The sequence below is a fragment of the Scophthalmus maximus genome, chromosome 4 (assembly GCF_022379125.1).
Source record: "Scophthalmus maximus strain ysfricsl-2021 chromosome 4, ASM2237912v1, whole genome shotgun sequence".
Classification (NCBI taxonomy): Eukaryota; Metazoa; Chordata; class Actinopteri; order Pleuronectiformes; family Scophthalmidae; genus Scophthalmus; species Scophthalmus maximus.
The window spans coordinates 19,558,809-19,575,019 of NC_061518.1; the positions used below are offsets into that span (position 1 = coordinate 19,558,809).

The 16,211-nt window shown below is 42.7% G+C and overlaps 1 protein-coding gene and 1 long non-coding RNA gene across 11 annotated transcripts in view; one reads left to right on the forward strand and one right to left on the reverse strand.

Moving 5' to 3' along the window:
- celf6 (CUGBP Elav-like family member 6) overlaps positions 1 to 9,162 on the forward strand; it is a 132,977-nt gene extending 123,815 nt beyond the window's left edge. For all 9 annotated transcript variants that reach the window (XM_035628178.2, XM_035628171.2, XM_035628174.2 and 6 more), the window contains one exon: positions 1,827 to 9,162. In XM_035628178.2, the coding sequence (XP_035484071.1) occupies positions 1,827 to 1,831 (5 nt within the window). In that variant the 3' untranslated portion in view covers positions 1,832 to 9,162. The remainder of the gene's footprint in view (positions 1 to 1,826) is intronic.
- Positions 1 to 16,211, reverse strand: part of LOC118302204 — a 196,669-nt gene that overhangs the window by 139,427 nt on the left and 41,031 nt on the right. The window lies entirely within an intron of this gene.

Here is a 16,211-nt window from a genome sequence, read left to right on the forward strand (position 1 = left end):
TTCTCCGTGGATTCCATCTGCACAGGGAGTACTTCTGCAAGATTGTTTTGTTTGCCTAACATGAGAATCACTTCTCATTTATTTATTTATGAGGGTGCAAACCAATTACACCGTGATAGCGGAGCTGCAGGCAGTGCTGTAGGCCCGCATGGCTAAAATCTGTCCCCCACACGGCCACACTGACAGTACACATAGGTGTGTGAATAGAATAGCTGCAGGAATAGGACTAAATAACCGGAACAAGTATCTACCGCTGCCCATCCTTGTGGCATTATGGCACCAGAAGAACGAGCCGCTTGTATTTGACATAATTGTTATTCTGTCTGTAAAAACCAAAAAAGGGAGCCAACAGATTCAGAAGGGAAAGAGGTCTTTTCATTGCGAGTGAGTTTGTTTCTATCCCTCCAGGCCAAACCCTGATAAGAGTTAGTTGTTTTCATCGAACTCTTTCCGCCCTATTCTTTCAGAACCCCTGCAGGTGACTCTCCCCTCCCATAGTCTATTCGAGGAACGCAGGGGGGGTGTCTAGCGAGGCAAGCCGGGAGGGATGAAGTCTTTCTGGCATCAACTGTGCCTCTTAACTGCCAGGTGTCTTTTATGGAGCCATCTAAGTAGGTGGTGGTGTGGGGGCAGGGCTTAACGCTGGAACAAAAAGCAAGTGGGGGGGGGGGAAATAAATTCTGTACTATTTGACAAAGTTGGAGGGTGAAGTAGTTGTGATGTTTTCAAAGATGCTGTTTACATGGGTCGGGGGAAAAAATATCTATTTTAAAGTCACTGTGTGTTCCTGCAGCTCTGTGGTAGATGTATAGCAAGAACCACTAGTGGCTTATAAAAAGAGGGCATCTGTTTGCTTTATGCCGCTAATGGCCGGGCTCGCTTTGGCACACATAGGAGGAGAAGAAAAAAAAAAGTTAGGATCTGTGCTCCCACATCTAAAAGGCAGATATATTTTTTTTTTTTATGAAATGGTAACAAGCTCATTTACAGAGATGGAAAGGTAGAACAAAGAGCATCTGGGCAAAGGTTCCCGTAACAAAGTCAGACCCTTTCATGTTCACTTCCGCAGAGTGATTTGCTGTGATTTCATCGCCCTTCCTCAGCCACATCATAGCACACAACATATTAGGGATGATTGCCTGCGAACTCGATCTTTTATGCCCGAAGCTCGGCGGCACAGTCACATTAAGTAACAGTGCGGCGTATCAAGTCAACACCACAGAGAGGGAGATGCTAGGATTCCTAATTAAAGGCCATTTCTTTTTCAAGACATATGTTGTTTTTTCATTCTAAATTAGACAGCCATCAGTTCTTCTGCTATTATCATCATTACACATTGTTCACACAGACATCCTGGTTCCTTTATGTTACCTTTTTGTTCATTTTGGCATTCGTGTGCGATGAATTCACAACAAGACGAATGACAGCGACATCCCAGGCAACATTCAGCTGTATTTCTTCTGTATTTATGTTTTTTTTTTCATGCAGGAAGATGTAGTCAGTTTAAATTAGGCCTTTCTTGGATTAGTGCTGTCACTGTGTAGATGTCTGTTCCATATGGTTAAAACACAAATCTCCCACCCCACCTCTTGCCCACTTATTTCTGGTTTTGATTGACATACTCCTCTCTCCTTTTTTTTTTTTTTTATCTCCTCCCGTCTGTTTCTCATGCTGTTGGCTGTGCCTGTCAGTCTGTGTGATAACCAGGAGCCAGCAACCCCGAGCATGTTTGCCACAGCCTCTCTGAATCCACTCTCCTTATTCTCCCCTCTCTCTCTCTCTCTTTCTTTTCTCTGCCTTTACCTCTCTCTCTCTTTGTGTCACAGGATGAAGGGCCACAACACCTTATTTCCACAAGTGCAGTAAAAGTACAAAGACTTCTTGCTCTGCTACATATCATGAAGGAAGGGTGGTCCCTTGATCCTGCTGGAAACCCGCAGAAAGATTGGGTGACTGAGAGGAGGATCCCAGAGTTGTGTTCCTTTTTTTTTTTTTGACTTTTTTTCTCTCTTCGCAAATGCCTCCTTTTTTTCCCCTGTTTTGCTTTGGCGTCTGTGGAAGAAGATTTTTTGCAGAGACCAACTTTTTGCTGCTGTTTTTTAGACATGATGGGGGGAAAAAAGAAAAAAAAACAACCTTTATAGACTCATTATGCTCAAAGCATGCATACTGACACAGGATATAAATAAACACACATAAATACAGATGACAAACCAAACATACACATTTAAAGATGCTACACCTAAAAAAGTTTAAAAAATGAAAAAAAAAAACTACTTTGTACATGTATAAATACGTGCAAATGCCAACTCAAGTACTGAAGCAAACACACACACAAACTTACACACAAACACACACCAGCCTGCTGCCATTTTGGTTTTTGTGCCTACACAGGTGTTGTGCTCTGTGACAGGGCAAGCTCTGGATGGAAGAGGAAAACGAGAAGAAGAGGAGAGAAGAGGAGAATCCAGGATAATTTACATGCATCATTCCTTAGGAAATAGGGACCAAAGGACTAAACGCTTTTTAAAAGAATATAAATATATAAATATATAAATATATATTTAAAAACTCATACCTTGTAGCTGCAAGTATTACAATTTACTCGTAGTAAAAAAAAAAATCATTAAATCAATATCCAGTGGCCTACTGTAAGTACGAATAAAAGAACATGGAAATAATGTATAAAAAAGACATGGAATCGTAGTATAGGGGCTGATCTTTTGCTCTGGATGCTGATTTAGCACCAGGTTGTAGAATAGTAAAGTAGACTAGGAAAAAAAAAAAAAAAGTAGATTTGCTAACTTTTGCTGTTGTTCGAAAAAATACTTGAAGTCGTAATGAAAAGGGGGCAGAAGAGGGGGAAAAAAGGGAAACATGAATTTGCCCCCCCCCTGTAAGCAACGAGTCTTTATCTCTTGGATGTTAAGGTATCAGCCACTGGATATCTCGCTCATCATGATGTACAAGTCACTTCACTCTCTGACAGCTATGAACAGACTGTTCTGGATGGAGGGAAAAAAAAGAATGACAAGAGGAGAAGAAAAAAAAAAGAGTGAACTTCGCATGTCTGCGCTGGACAGGGTGCAGACGTTTAAGGCTTCTCACTGGCCTTTTGTGTTGAAGCGACAATCCACTGTAAAGACCAAGCAAAATGGACATGGGGTGTCTTTGGTTGTTTGTTTGTTTTTCTGGGTTTTTTTCTTTCTTGTCCTTTTGTATTGCAACATAATGTGTGAACTATGAAGCCACAGATTGTTAAAAAGAGACAGTTCTATAAAGACAGATGGACACACGGATGATGGGGGAGCAGACAAAAACAAGAAGGATGAGGAGGAAGGCGACAGCTACTGAAACTGCCAGCAGAATGAAGTCAGTAAGAATTGGCCCTTATGGCATTGGGATTCCCTCACAAAAAAAAACAACTTATATAAGTGACATGCCAAGGATGTGTGTGTCCACTGGAGCTGCAACAAAACTCCAACCGGATGTAAAATGAACCTCGTCTTTTGGCCTGGCAGATGCTGACAAAACCTCTTAAGACAAACTCAATCGACAGTATCGATGGCAAAGGAGTGCAGGCTTCTACAGTTCATTTAGCTCTGTCAAATATAATGTAAATTACCCTCTTAACATTTTCCCTGGCCTGCTTTCCTCATATAGAACCCACGGGGGAGGGGGGGGGGACGACAAAACCATACAGCTTAAACAGACTACATCTGAATCAGATCATTCTTAAGCATCACTCAGCCTGCCACGGTCACCGGGCAGGACGGAGAGAAGCACTCCAGTACCGTCATGTCTTGATTTAGAGTCCTGTAGCCTTGTTTCAGATGAAGGAACTTCTCTCGAAACCAGATCGATATGTTTGCAACGAGTCTAGAGGGAGTAGCCGTGCTGTTGCAGGTTTTCCCAATTCTCTCTGTCTAACACCAGCTCACATCTGTACACCAGCCCTCTGACCACTGGCAGTACGAGGCCGGGAGGGAGGTGAAGAGGAGAGGCCAACAGGCCAAACGTCACACTGAGACCCTTGAAACTGATGCTTTCAGGATGATGTCCAGGGATTTGACTGATCAAATTTGAGGTTGTAATTAAGCGGTGACAAACACACTATATCTGTGCTGTATGCTTTTTTTTAAAGAATTGATGGAGGGACTGAGAAAATATGCCCACAGATTCAAGACTCTTAAAAAATAAGCAATCTTGATCTGAACCCTCCATATCAGCACGCCGTCGTGTCCCCTCTTGCCCCCCGCCCCCGTGTCCTAAAAGCAGCCACATCTTTCCAGACCTCGGCCCAACATCTACTGGCTCACGCCTTGAAACAGCATTTTTCGAGAAAAAAAAAACCTGGCTAATGTCTTAGCTCACTACCCTTCAATTATCTCCTGCACCGAATTAGACATGCTATTTCACCTTTCCTTCTAATCACACTATAATCACCAGCCTCTATACATTAGCAGCAACCAAGTGAAAAATCACCGAGATAATCACTTGGACCAAATGACGGGAGAAATGGTCCCCCTGCATGCACATGGATGACAGAAGGAAGATTAGAGAGAATTATGTCTGTGCCTACTCGCTGGCAAGGCTGCTGACAGCTGACCTGGCACCAATAACACTGCAAAATGTACCCAAAAAAGGCAAAGGCGGATGTGGGATTAAACTTTTCCTATCACAGCAAGGTGTTTCTATTGAGAGTAGATAGACATTACCAAAAATTCAAACAGAATGTCTTTTTTTTTTTTAAATGCAAACTTTGCATCAACAGTTCGCCGGAAATTGGGTCAAGACCAACAATGTCACTGGAAATCCTCAATTTTGTAGGAGCAGCTGCTGTGAGGCCTGTTATTGTCCTTCGTCTTGCAGCGCGTAATTGTGTCTCAACAGGCGCCACAGAGGCCGCCATCTTTTTTACAAAATCACTTGCCCCACTCTCCTTTCTTTGCCTTGCTTGTGTTCCTGCTGAGACACCTGCGAAGCACAGCATTGTTCAGCACCCAAGGGGATATTTGTGAGGCACAGTGGTTCCTTCTGAATCAAACGGAGGCCCATCAAGCTTTTTTGCTTTAAAAAAAAAAAGAAAAAAAGAAATTGCTTTCAAAAGCATGTAAGGTAAAACCCTCCTTCCTCCTCAGCCCTCAACGGGACTTTGGATGCAGGAAGCGTCATGGATTAATGTGAAGTAGGTCAAAACAAAGCCATGTTCCGCGTGCTGTTTGTGCTCATTATTCATGTGAAGCCGAACTACTCAACGACAAATCTAATGTTCCACGAGCAATGACATTTCCTGCTCGTCTCAGCCAGGTTCAGAGTTGCATACTGCAAGTGAGGCTTTGTCAGGCTGAACATGAACCTCGCACGCCTGCCCCACTGTTCTTCCCCGTCTTTTTACCAGATGCTGCACTAGCTCCCACTGCTAATGGCAGGTTGAGTCCCCCAGTGAGTCCCCCAATATACAGCCAAGTCCATCCCACTGTCTACTTGGATAAGAGTGCAGTGTTCATGTAGCTTCTTTGCCAGGCCAGGGCTAAATCAGGCAATGTGAACTCAGCATTTCAATACTTTAAATGAGGGTGCACTTATTATCTTTACACCCCAGAGAGGATGTTATTGGAGGGTGAGGGTGAAACAAGCTGCAGAACTCAAAAAAACAACTTGTTTTGGGTTCTTTTCATTCCCTCTTTCATTGAGGCTCTGCCCACACTGCTCCAGTCTGGTCTGGTTTAGAGTCCAGGCTGTTACACCTCCAAGAGCAATGACAACCGTCAGCACAGCAGGTTCTCACCAAGCTGTTGCCAAACTGCTATCTGGCATTTGCTCACGAACTTACGGAGAACATGTAACTTGGCATTATACCCCAAGGAAATTAATATGAATCTAATTAACTGGGAGGATAAGACTGAAAGCAGTGAAAGGTATACGCAGGTATAGTGAGCTCTTATTCAATAAGCAGTAAGACAACTCGCTCCTCTGCCACTGATCCATGTAACCGCTCTGACCGTGTATCATTAAATTAAAATCGGGGGCCATATATACATAGTACACTAATTTCCTCATCTGCCACTACTACACCACCGCTCGCAAGGTCAGTCCTCGAGAGGAACGGGCCCCGGCCAGTGGCCATGCAGGGAACCGCTGGAGCATGCCCACGAATCTCCAACCCCCTGGGTGCATAACACTCACCCTAAAATAGCAGTGATTGTCAAGGAAAGGAAGTGAAATGTAATTGACTAAAAGTGGAGAGATAATTAAAGGAACCTGTTGGACAGGAGGGAAGAAATGAATGCCTCGCATGTAATAGCTGCTTCGAGAGAGAGCTTTTCCGTCATCTCGCTGTAGAGCAGAGAGAGTTTTCGCTGTGGATGAGGGATTTTGTGCGGAAACATGTGGAGGTGGAAAATAGGCACAGGGTGGTTGGGGTGCTGTGTGCTAAACTGAAACTCCACAAAATCACTCCCAATACTCAGGGCATCAGGCGCCATGATGTCATGATTAGTGGAGAGGTTCAGAGCCTTTGCGTTACCCCTGATCCTGAGGGAGGTTAGAGCTGAGTCACACATACGAGGCCAGCGGGAGCAGTGAGATCGCGTCCCATCGCCGGGAGCGCTGAGCCGGCAGAAGGGCTGATGGACCACCTGCTTTGGATTCACAGTGTCCAATTTCAAGACGAGCAAACACACAAACGATCATATAATCAAAAAAAAAAAGCCTTCTTCCACCCAAAAAAATAAATAATGCACAGTTAATCCCTGGGAGGCGTGAAATTATGTTTAACAACGTGGCTGAGAGTAACGACGATAAAGATTTTTTTTATTCCCTAATGTAAATAGCCTATAAAATACAAAAAAACAAAACAGAGGAGGGTTGTACAGCAGCTTGTTTTTGAGAATCCCAACTCTGTGGACAATGATGTCACTATAAAATGTATCCACAGCAGTGCAGGGATCTAGGAGAGTTTTAGTCCTTTTAAGCCCCTTAAGTTTGGGCTGCGAACATGCATCCTACAAGCCGAAGCGTTGGACCACGGCTTAGACAGTGTTTGACTTAGTGTCAAACCTAAGCCACGGCCCCACAGTGATCCGTTAATTAAGATTCTGTGTACACCCGACACGTCATGATTTTTTTCTGACAGAAGAAGGATTGCCTGCGCGGTAATTGGATTAGTCCAATTGGGGCCGATGAACAGATATGACAGTGACAGTAGAGTTCATCCATCTGCATGCTTACTGCTTAACAGTGCAGCAAAAAAGAGGAAACAACAACAACAGCAAAAAGATATCGTCAGCCACTACCACACTTTTTCCACAATCTTTGGAAGTGAATGTTTGGGCTGTAAGATATTTGAAGATGCACATTTTGCAAAAACTAAACTCCAGGTAATAGTTTCTTCAACATGTACATAAACCATTTTGGGGGTAGTTACAACTTCATGGTTAGGCCCAGATTGGAAGAAAGAGACAAACAAAAAGACAGCAGTTATTGTAGAGCCCAGCAGAGCCCCCTGTCTGCTTGACCCAGTCTGCCACTGCTCTTCTGACCACACACCTGCATTACTTCTGTACATACAATATAGCTTATTTTTCAATTCTGTTGAACCTTCTTTATAGGGCCGTACAATAGATCATGTTCAAACATTAAAAAAAAGAATAATTAAAAGAATAGTTAATATATTTCGGTGAAACTAAGAGAAGGAACCTATGAAATAATTTATCAAAAAGATAAAATGATTTTATTTCTTGTATAGTGAAGCACTGATGTTCAAAAATGGGATTTTATACTCATGTTGGTAAATCGTTATTAAGTTTCTCTCTTTTTTATTTTGTTATTATCGGCCGAAGCTGGGATAGGCCCATTGTCATGAGGTTTATTCGGATATGCTTTGATTTCTTTCCCTTTTTTTTTTTCTGGCCACACAATCCATGTATGGAATCCCTTGTCGTTGGGCAAGTTCAAAGGGATTTTGCCACTCAAAGCTCTTAAATCAATACAAGAATAAACAATCCGCACTGTAAAAGGATGATTGATGGTACTGGTCATGTGGATTCAGAAAAGTGAGTCCATTGCACAAACGTGTTCAAATGAATCAGCATTGCATGTTCAAAAGTATTTCATCTGAGGCCTTTTATTGTTTGGAGAAAAACAGAAAAATACAAATCAAAAAAAAAAAAAAAAGAAGAAATATAGCAACCTTTGCAGCCAGATTTGGTTTGAAGACCTATGCTGTCATACCCCATCGTCTTTAAGCCATGGATGGATTCCTGTAATGTACCTCTCTTTATGTAACTGGATTTCTTTTCAGATTTTTTTATACCTTTTTTTATTTTTTGAAGGGTTGTTGGTTATCATTGACATATCTCTGGTTTTCATTGACTATGTTCTTACCTACGGAAAGTTTCTTCAGCAGTTTGTTATTCAATGTGACTCCATCCTCTGACGACATCGTACCAACAGTGACAGCGCCATATTGTTTTGCTCCGGTCAGGTTGACTTGTTAATCTGAGGAGGGAATTCTGCCTTAAACCCAGCCTGTTCTCTTTGACAGTACTACCTGTGAACAGTGGTCGGACACACTGTATTCTGGGGATGCCAAATGCTCTAACTTCAAAAGTCAAAAATCCGTTGTAAAGACAAACACCTCGCCAGAGTCAGTTTTGCCACGAGCCCATTCTGACACAAATGAGGAAGTGGTCATGCACCTCCATCACCATTGGTTATAAGGACCAAAATGTAAACAAACTCAGCTAACTGAGCAGTTTGCTCCAATCAAGCATTCAATGAGAGCCTTTAAAGAATTCACATTTAGCCACACGTAATATCGCATCCTTGATCTTTGTATCATCAATCATCGCATTCCCAGCTTCACTATATACATTTCATCCTCTTCATTTGTTCTCATGCACAATTCATTTCTCATACCATATCAAGGTATTTATATTCACGAGGAATGGAAGAATCATTTCTTTTTATCATCCGACTTGGAACAAACTGGGTTACTGTTTTTCTTTTTTGTTTGAAACAGAGATGTAATTTGAATTAGCGTCGGCTCGGGTCCGTTTCCCTGATTTGGAGTGATATCTCCCTTAGTGCTCCTGAACTCTGTAGTTCTCTAGTTCATTATATTCTGCTTAGACTAAAATAAAGCACAGTCCTGTAGAAGATTGAGTCTGCTTTGTCGTTTTTTGTATCTGTTCCCATTAAATGAATCCTAAAGGTTTGGATCTATCTAGGTGTGCATGCATGACCCTGTTTGCAAAGATGTGAAATGTTCAGTGTCCTCCCGTCACTCGGTTTGTGGAGAGAACGTATTTAAGACATGTCATTGTATTAATTGAGCTAACAGCGCTAACCATATCCGAATACCAAATTAGACGAGACGGTTAGTAGAAAATCGTTTAAAAAGGGCGAATAATGCATAATAAATGGAGGGGAGATTGGAAGAGGGAGGGGAATAAATTGTGAATTGATTAAAGGGAAATGGATATTCAGCCCTTGTCTTGTGGAGGTGTTACAGTGGAAAACAGAATCAGGTGCAATGGGTGCTGCTGGTTATCGTCTGTGATTAAGAAGCAGGACATCAATTGATTAATCAGAGGTTCTCCTCCTGCTGCGTTTTATTGACGGACATGTTACGGTAAGAAGGGTCAGGTCACATTGAAGCTTTGGTCAGTGTCCTTTTTATAGCCCCGGGTCTCCTCCCACCTCATTAACCCTCGACGGTCACCAGACGCCCGTAAAGCCGACGAGTCCCACAACGAAACCCTAACTGCCTTTGTAACAAATTTGCGATAATTTCACTTGTTTCTTGGCAGATCAGCATGGTTCGACGATTCCCAGCAACCGCAACTGCCCATCACAGCAGAAGGGAAACATCAGAACTCTCTGACAGTAATTGTTCCGAGAACAGAGCACGACACCCCGGAGACCATCAATGACAAAACCTCCCCAAGACACCAAACATAATTTCTTGTTTATGGGCCTCTCCGGTGCATCTGTGTAGCAGCATTGGTGTGGAAACAGATTTATGGTTGCTAAATTTGCAGGTGATAAAAAGGAAAAGAGTGGCCAGTTGGGGCACTAACTCTCGCCTATTCACATGTTGACTCCCGTGCGGAGTCTCCGGGGACCCTTTCTCATTGTGCCGCAGACATTCCATGATTCCACATGACAAACTGGATCGTTCCTCGAGTGAGTCTTGCTGAATTATTTTGGTCCCTTCGATTGCATCTCCTACCCCTGAGATTTTCCTCTACTGTTGCCTTTGAGCCATAAGCCTCGACAGCCACCGTTGTCGATACTCAATCTGTTCCGTAACCCCTAAAGCTGATGAAATGTGCTAACAGGGGTTTGTTTGTTTGTCTCCAGGAGGGGGGCCAAGAGAAAGAAAATGGAACAGCAAGACTCTTTTGACAGTTCCATTTTTTCCAATGTTTTGGAGTGGGGGATAATCATGAAGTATGGATTGGAAAGAGCAAAGTTATTACGTTTTGTCGTCTTTATCCTTGTTTGAGTTGTAAGAAGAAAAAAGGTCAGATTGTTCCAAACATTGTTCTTTGCAGTTCCCAGTTTTATCCTCGATTCTGACTCCCCCTCCTTTCTAAGTGTGGGAGGGAAAAATCGGTTTACTCACTTCTCTCAGTCGTGTAACCCTCTAAATCTTCAGTGTAAATTTGACAAACACACAACCTTCTCCTGTATGGCTGCTGTGTTTCTTGTGTGTATTTACTTTGTTGGTGGCGCTGATTGGGATGGGGTGGCTCGAAGCTGACAATGCAAACGCATGAGAAAAGAATAGAACTAAACAAACTGATATAAAGATCTGCCTCAATCCTTCTCGTGTCTTCAAGCACATTTTAGCATCACATAATTTACATCAGTGCGGGAAGGGCAGATATTGTTATTGACACTATCGTGAACATGCATCATTATCAATAGAAGGCAATGTTTACTTATATTCCTCACATGGAACATTTGACTCAAATAACCAATTTAAAGGGTTCGGGAGGAATTAAAACAACTGCATCATGCCTTTGTGATTCTTCTGCATCCAACACTAATATATAAGTGACAAAAATTTAACATTACTTTCACATGCTTTTAAATTCATGCCACGCACCGTATTATACCAAGGAATGACTTGTCTGTATATGTAATCGTGAAAAAAAGGGCCTGTCAACTTCTTAGCCATGGCCTACACAAATATTTACCATATTGACTTATCACTTGTCACTTACCACGCATTTAGCATTTGACTTTATCGTCCATTAATCTATCAATGCATCCATTAGGGGACACTCGAGTGTTCGGTAGCCGTTGCACACTCCAACGGGCCTATTAGCATGTCCTTTAACAGGAAGCATGTGGCAAACACTAAGCAGAACCTACGCCACTCAGGAAACTGAATTGCTGTCAACACTCTCTAAAATGTAGATTTGCATAGAAGAGGCTTTGCGCTTTGTCTTCTCCACATTTTCTTTTCATGATTACAAGAAAAAAGGGTCTTTGTGCATCTACAAGTCCCTGCAGGAGCCTCAGAATGGCGATGACAAAGGGTGGCAAATTTCGATTCCATCCCTCTTAACATGCAGACTCCAAAATAACAAAAGATTATAACTAAATGAAAGTGTGAAGACGACCTGGGTATAAGCAAAGCTGCACAATCCCTTTGATCCTATTATGTATTACAAAAGCTTAATCAATATCTAATCAAGGGGAATATAGCATGCCATGTCTTACAGGGCTCTTTGTTGTCAGAGGTGAGGTTGCCATGGCGACTAGACAGGTGTGGAGAGCTTAGGCCGCAGAGGTATTGACGGAAATTAAGACGCATTGATGAGACTTGAAGATGCTGGGATTGAAAAGGGAGATAATTAAAGAGAGGGATGCAGTCGAAGACAGAGGGGGGGAGGAAGAGAGACAAAGGAGATTTAGGTTTGGCGATACAGAAGGGGATGCAAACAGGTGCAACTTGGACGTGTAACAGTCTCTCCACGGGAAGAGCAGGAAGTGTCCAGGCCCTACCACCTGAACTACAGAGCAGAGACATTGGCTCAGACACATAGAGGTAACCAGTGAAATTAAAGCTGGATACTACTGTAAAGCGTTAGCAGTTTCACAACTTTCTTTCTTTACTTCAATTGTACTGAATTCCCTTTTCAACAGTAAAATAAACTATTTCTTTGAACAATAAATACCAGCAAAATACCACAAACTACTACAAAACACGTATTAGTCCATTATGTAGAGTTGCCCAATGTAATGCATCAAAAGGTCAGACCTTTCCTAAGTTATATCGAAAATATATTGTCCAAAGTTCCTTTGAATTCACATAACTTTACCAATAGCACATACTCCATGACTATATCGCTATATACATGTTATATTCTATATCAAGGGCTGGTGAAGCAAGCGAAAACTAGTGTTTGTTTTTTTAAAGGGCACCAAAACATGTGAGAAAAGATGATGTCATCTTCACGCTGCACAGAGGGAAACTTGTTGAGCGGCGCGTCTGCACCGCGTGAGCCGCTCAACCCCCCCTCGACTCGCCCCAGTGGCAGAAGTCCAGCAAGGTTCTGGCAATTCTGGCCCTCAGCCCTGCCCAGTCCCACAGAGCGCTCTCTGTCTACACCTGATTAACGCTCGGGATAATAGGTCATTAAAGTTCTCCTTCAATCAATGAGTCCAATCGAGTAATCAAGGGCGAGATTGAATGGACCCAAACCAGCGTGGAGCCCTGTGGGAGCGAAGAGCCTTTAATCGGTATCGGGAGAAAGTGCTTCTTTCATCTGTACAATAACACTGCTGCGGTTCCACCACGCAACTGTATGCGGTGATTCTTTTTTCTGGCTTTGAAATAAAAATCACTTTTGTGAATCATCATTGCGGGTACTGTTAATAAAGCTGGAGCTTCTTTTGCATCTTTCTCGTCTTCTAAAGGTTAGTTTGACCTGCAGACGCCCCATGCCGTCCAAAGCTCCGTGACGCACACTCAACCCACTCTCCGCCCCTCTTTTGTTTGTGATGTATTAGCTCTGGCCTTTGTTTAAATCTCTCCTGCCATTTGGCAGGTCAGTGTTGTTTAACCCCTCCACCTTTCAGCTGGCAAATTTCATCCATTCTCATAAATCACACTGAAGTGTCATTATTTTCTGATTACCGCCTTAATCGCGCAAACACACAATTATTGCCGCTTATAACTGTGCCAAATTACCACACAGAGATGGTTACACATTTCTGAGATGATACACACACACACAAACACACACATGCTATGTTTTATTGGCGTACCATATCATATGTTCAATCTCAGTCTTTCATGATTATGTGCAAGCAAGCACACGAGCCTGCCGCCCCCCCCCCCCCTTGGATATTTTGCGAGGGTGCATGCGCACGAGAACTTGAGTGAGTGGCCATTGCCAGTTGACAGCTGAGCTGAGCCGAAGTGAAAGCGTGAGGCCCAGTGACAGAGAACAGGGAGATCAAGCATTATCATCAAAAACGACCCCAGTGCTCCCTACTGCGGCCTCACAGCTTCCTCCAGTCAAGCTGTTCGTTTGTTTGTGCGTTTGTGGTGTCAGTGTGGATGCTCCATCTTTTTTTGAATCACTGAACTTTTCGGCTTCTATTACTGGATGGGGAAATAGAGCAGAGGGCAAAAAAATAAAGTTGCGATGATAACAGAAAGGCGAGGACCAGATTTATCAGACATCTTGATACCTCATTTATATCTTCATTTTTCTTTTTGTGCGAGTAATTCATGGAGCCAGAGTCACGTCTAAAATCCACATTTATCTCCCGCTCTGCCATTACGTCACCTTACAAGTAATAGAGGCGTCCAGACACGCATTTCTCCCACCGCCCCGACTGCGGTCTGATGCTGTAGGAACTGGCCCGCGTGATGCCAGTGTGGTTCATAAAAAGACACATCACTGCAGGGGAGAGTGTGCCCAATTCTGCTCTGAGTGTAGCTCTCGTAAAGAGACATTGTGGCTAGCCTGCTAATAGAGCTGTGAGGGGAGAATGATGCAACTCGGAGGCAATGCTTTAATTTGCCCTTGGTTTCGCACACTCGTCTGGGAACAGCCACTCTGTTCCAAAGCTGATTGGCCCGTTTACCTTTACACACGGGCCAACCACTCGCCTCCGAGGTATGAGGTAGCTGGATTTAGCAAGTGTTCAATTTTGTTTTGCTGTGTTCCTTTCTCGGCCTGGGTAGGTCAAATGTGGCAGATGCAATCGCTAGAGTTGTGGGTGTAATACTGTTTTTTTTTCTCCGTTTTTTTCTCCTCCCTTTGTACGTACAGTACGGGGCTCTTTGCCTTTCCACATTACTTTCAAATCTTTAAACTTCAGTTTTATCAAAGATGTTTGCAGTTCAGTCCACTGGGTTCGGGATGCTATTTGTATCTTAGCAACCTGTGCAGCAACAGAGGGAGATCAGAGAAGCTACTTATTAATCTGTTGCTATGACTACAGTGGTAGGCAATAACTCAGAAGATGCGTTAACCCTTTTTCTCTAGACTGCCACCCCCGATCAACAGACAGACGGATAATGTTAAGAGCATTTGGTGGAGGGAAGGATCAAAGCCTGCGTATTTCTTTTTTGTCTCTGATTTGATTGTGTTTTTTTCTACTCCTGTATTGGACCGTGTGTGTCTGTGTGTGTGTATGTGTGTGAGAGTGTGTTTGAGACATCCTCGGCAGAATATGTCTGCGCTACAAACCAGTGGAAATCGTAATCTGTGCACCGTCTCGATGAAAGCAGAAACAAAGAATAAAGACATTATTGTTCCTTTATTTCTCTGCTCCATTAGGGAAGTCAAGCGTCGAAAAATAAATAACGGCATATGTATGTAGCATATTTGACACAAAGTCTCACAAGCCCAATCAATCTGACATACCGCCGTGAAACGGTGCAGATGTGTCTGGGGGGTTTTTTCTACGTGTACCTCCAAACGGGGACACTGAGCGGTGACAAATGTTTTCCGAACGCAGGCTGAAGCGCGAGTGTGAACTGATTCAAATTGATGTTATTCCAGGAGAAATCAATGCATTTTTTTTGAACAGCTGCAATTACGCCCCTCACGTCAATTCATCAAGAGATTTGCATGAGGTAATTGTTGGCACCACGTCTACTGATGCATTTTTATTACATTTCAATTAGGAATTGAATCCAATTAGGGAAGTCATTCCAATCAACCAACAGGGGTCTCTGCTCAAAGCAAACCAGTACAAAAAGGCTGCTGAGACACTGAGCCAACGTCAGTGTGTCGTTTCATCGACAGTATTTGTGTTGCCTCTCACAATGCTTTTTTTTAACACACTAATAAAAAGTGAAAGAAGTTCACCAAACGGTTCGTCCAAGTCTCGTGCCACCCATGTAATTATTTTTGTATTTTTCTCAGTAGAAATCCCAAACTAATAAGAACTTAATTAATTTCCCTATTGTTTTTGTTTGTAGTGGTTTTTTTTCCCCTTGTTCCTGGATTTTGTTTTGCGACACAAAGACATCAGACAAATCGCACAAGGCTGCCAACATTTCAACAATGAGATTTCTAATTCATTACCATTCAATAATAACAAATTGGAGATCAATTTAAGAGGTTCTCTTTGTCTATTCTTGTGATTGTTTAATGACCGAAGTCCTGAATGATGTGAGGTAAAAACAGAGACGTGAGATTGCAGATATAAGAAATTCAAAATCACCTCTGACAAAACGAGATGTTTGTGAAGTGCAAATATGACACTACAGTTTAAAGCCTAACCGCTGTCAGTCAGTGACTAATGTAAGGTGTTGCCTGGGATCATCCGTCATCGCTTTCAGTTATGCTCACGCAAGACATCAAAAGCCTAACCTCCAACTAACCCCGGTATTTGTTCCCTCAGCAGATGACACAATATTGGTGCAAGACACCGAAATAAACCAACCTGAAAGGAAAACTCACAGGGGTGTCACACACTGTTTATTTGCTTGTGAGAATTATTTCCCTAATAACGTTGTCAGAGGCGAAAGGCAAGGTGGAGCTGTGCTATCCATTCAAGGGAAGCTGAAAGCTTTGCTTTTGAGGTTTCGTTTCTCATACTATGACATTGTGTAAATATCTCACCATTTATTTATTTTTCTTTATTTATTTCTCTTTTAAATCTGTCGAAAACTTTCCCTGAGCCCGACAGAAGAGAGGGCAACGGTAGCTGCTCTGGCTTTGCCG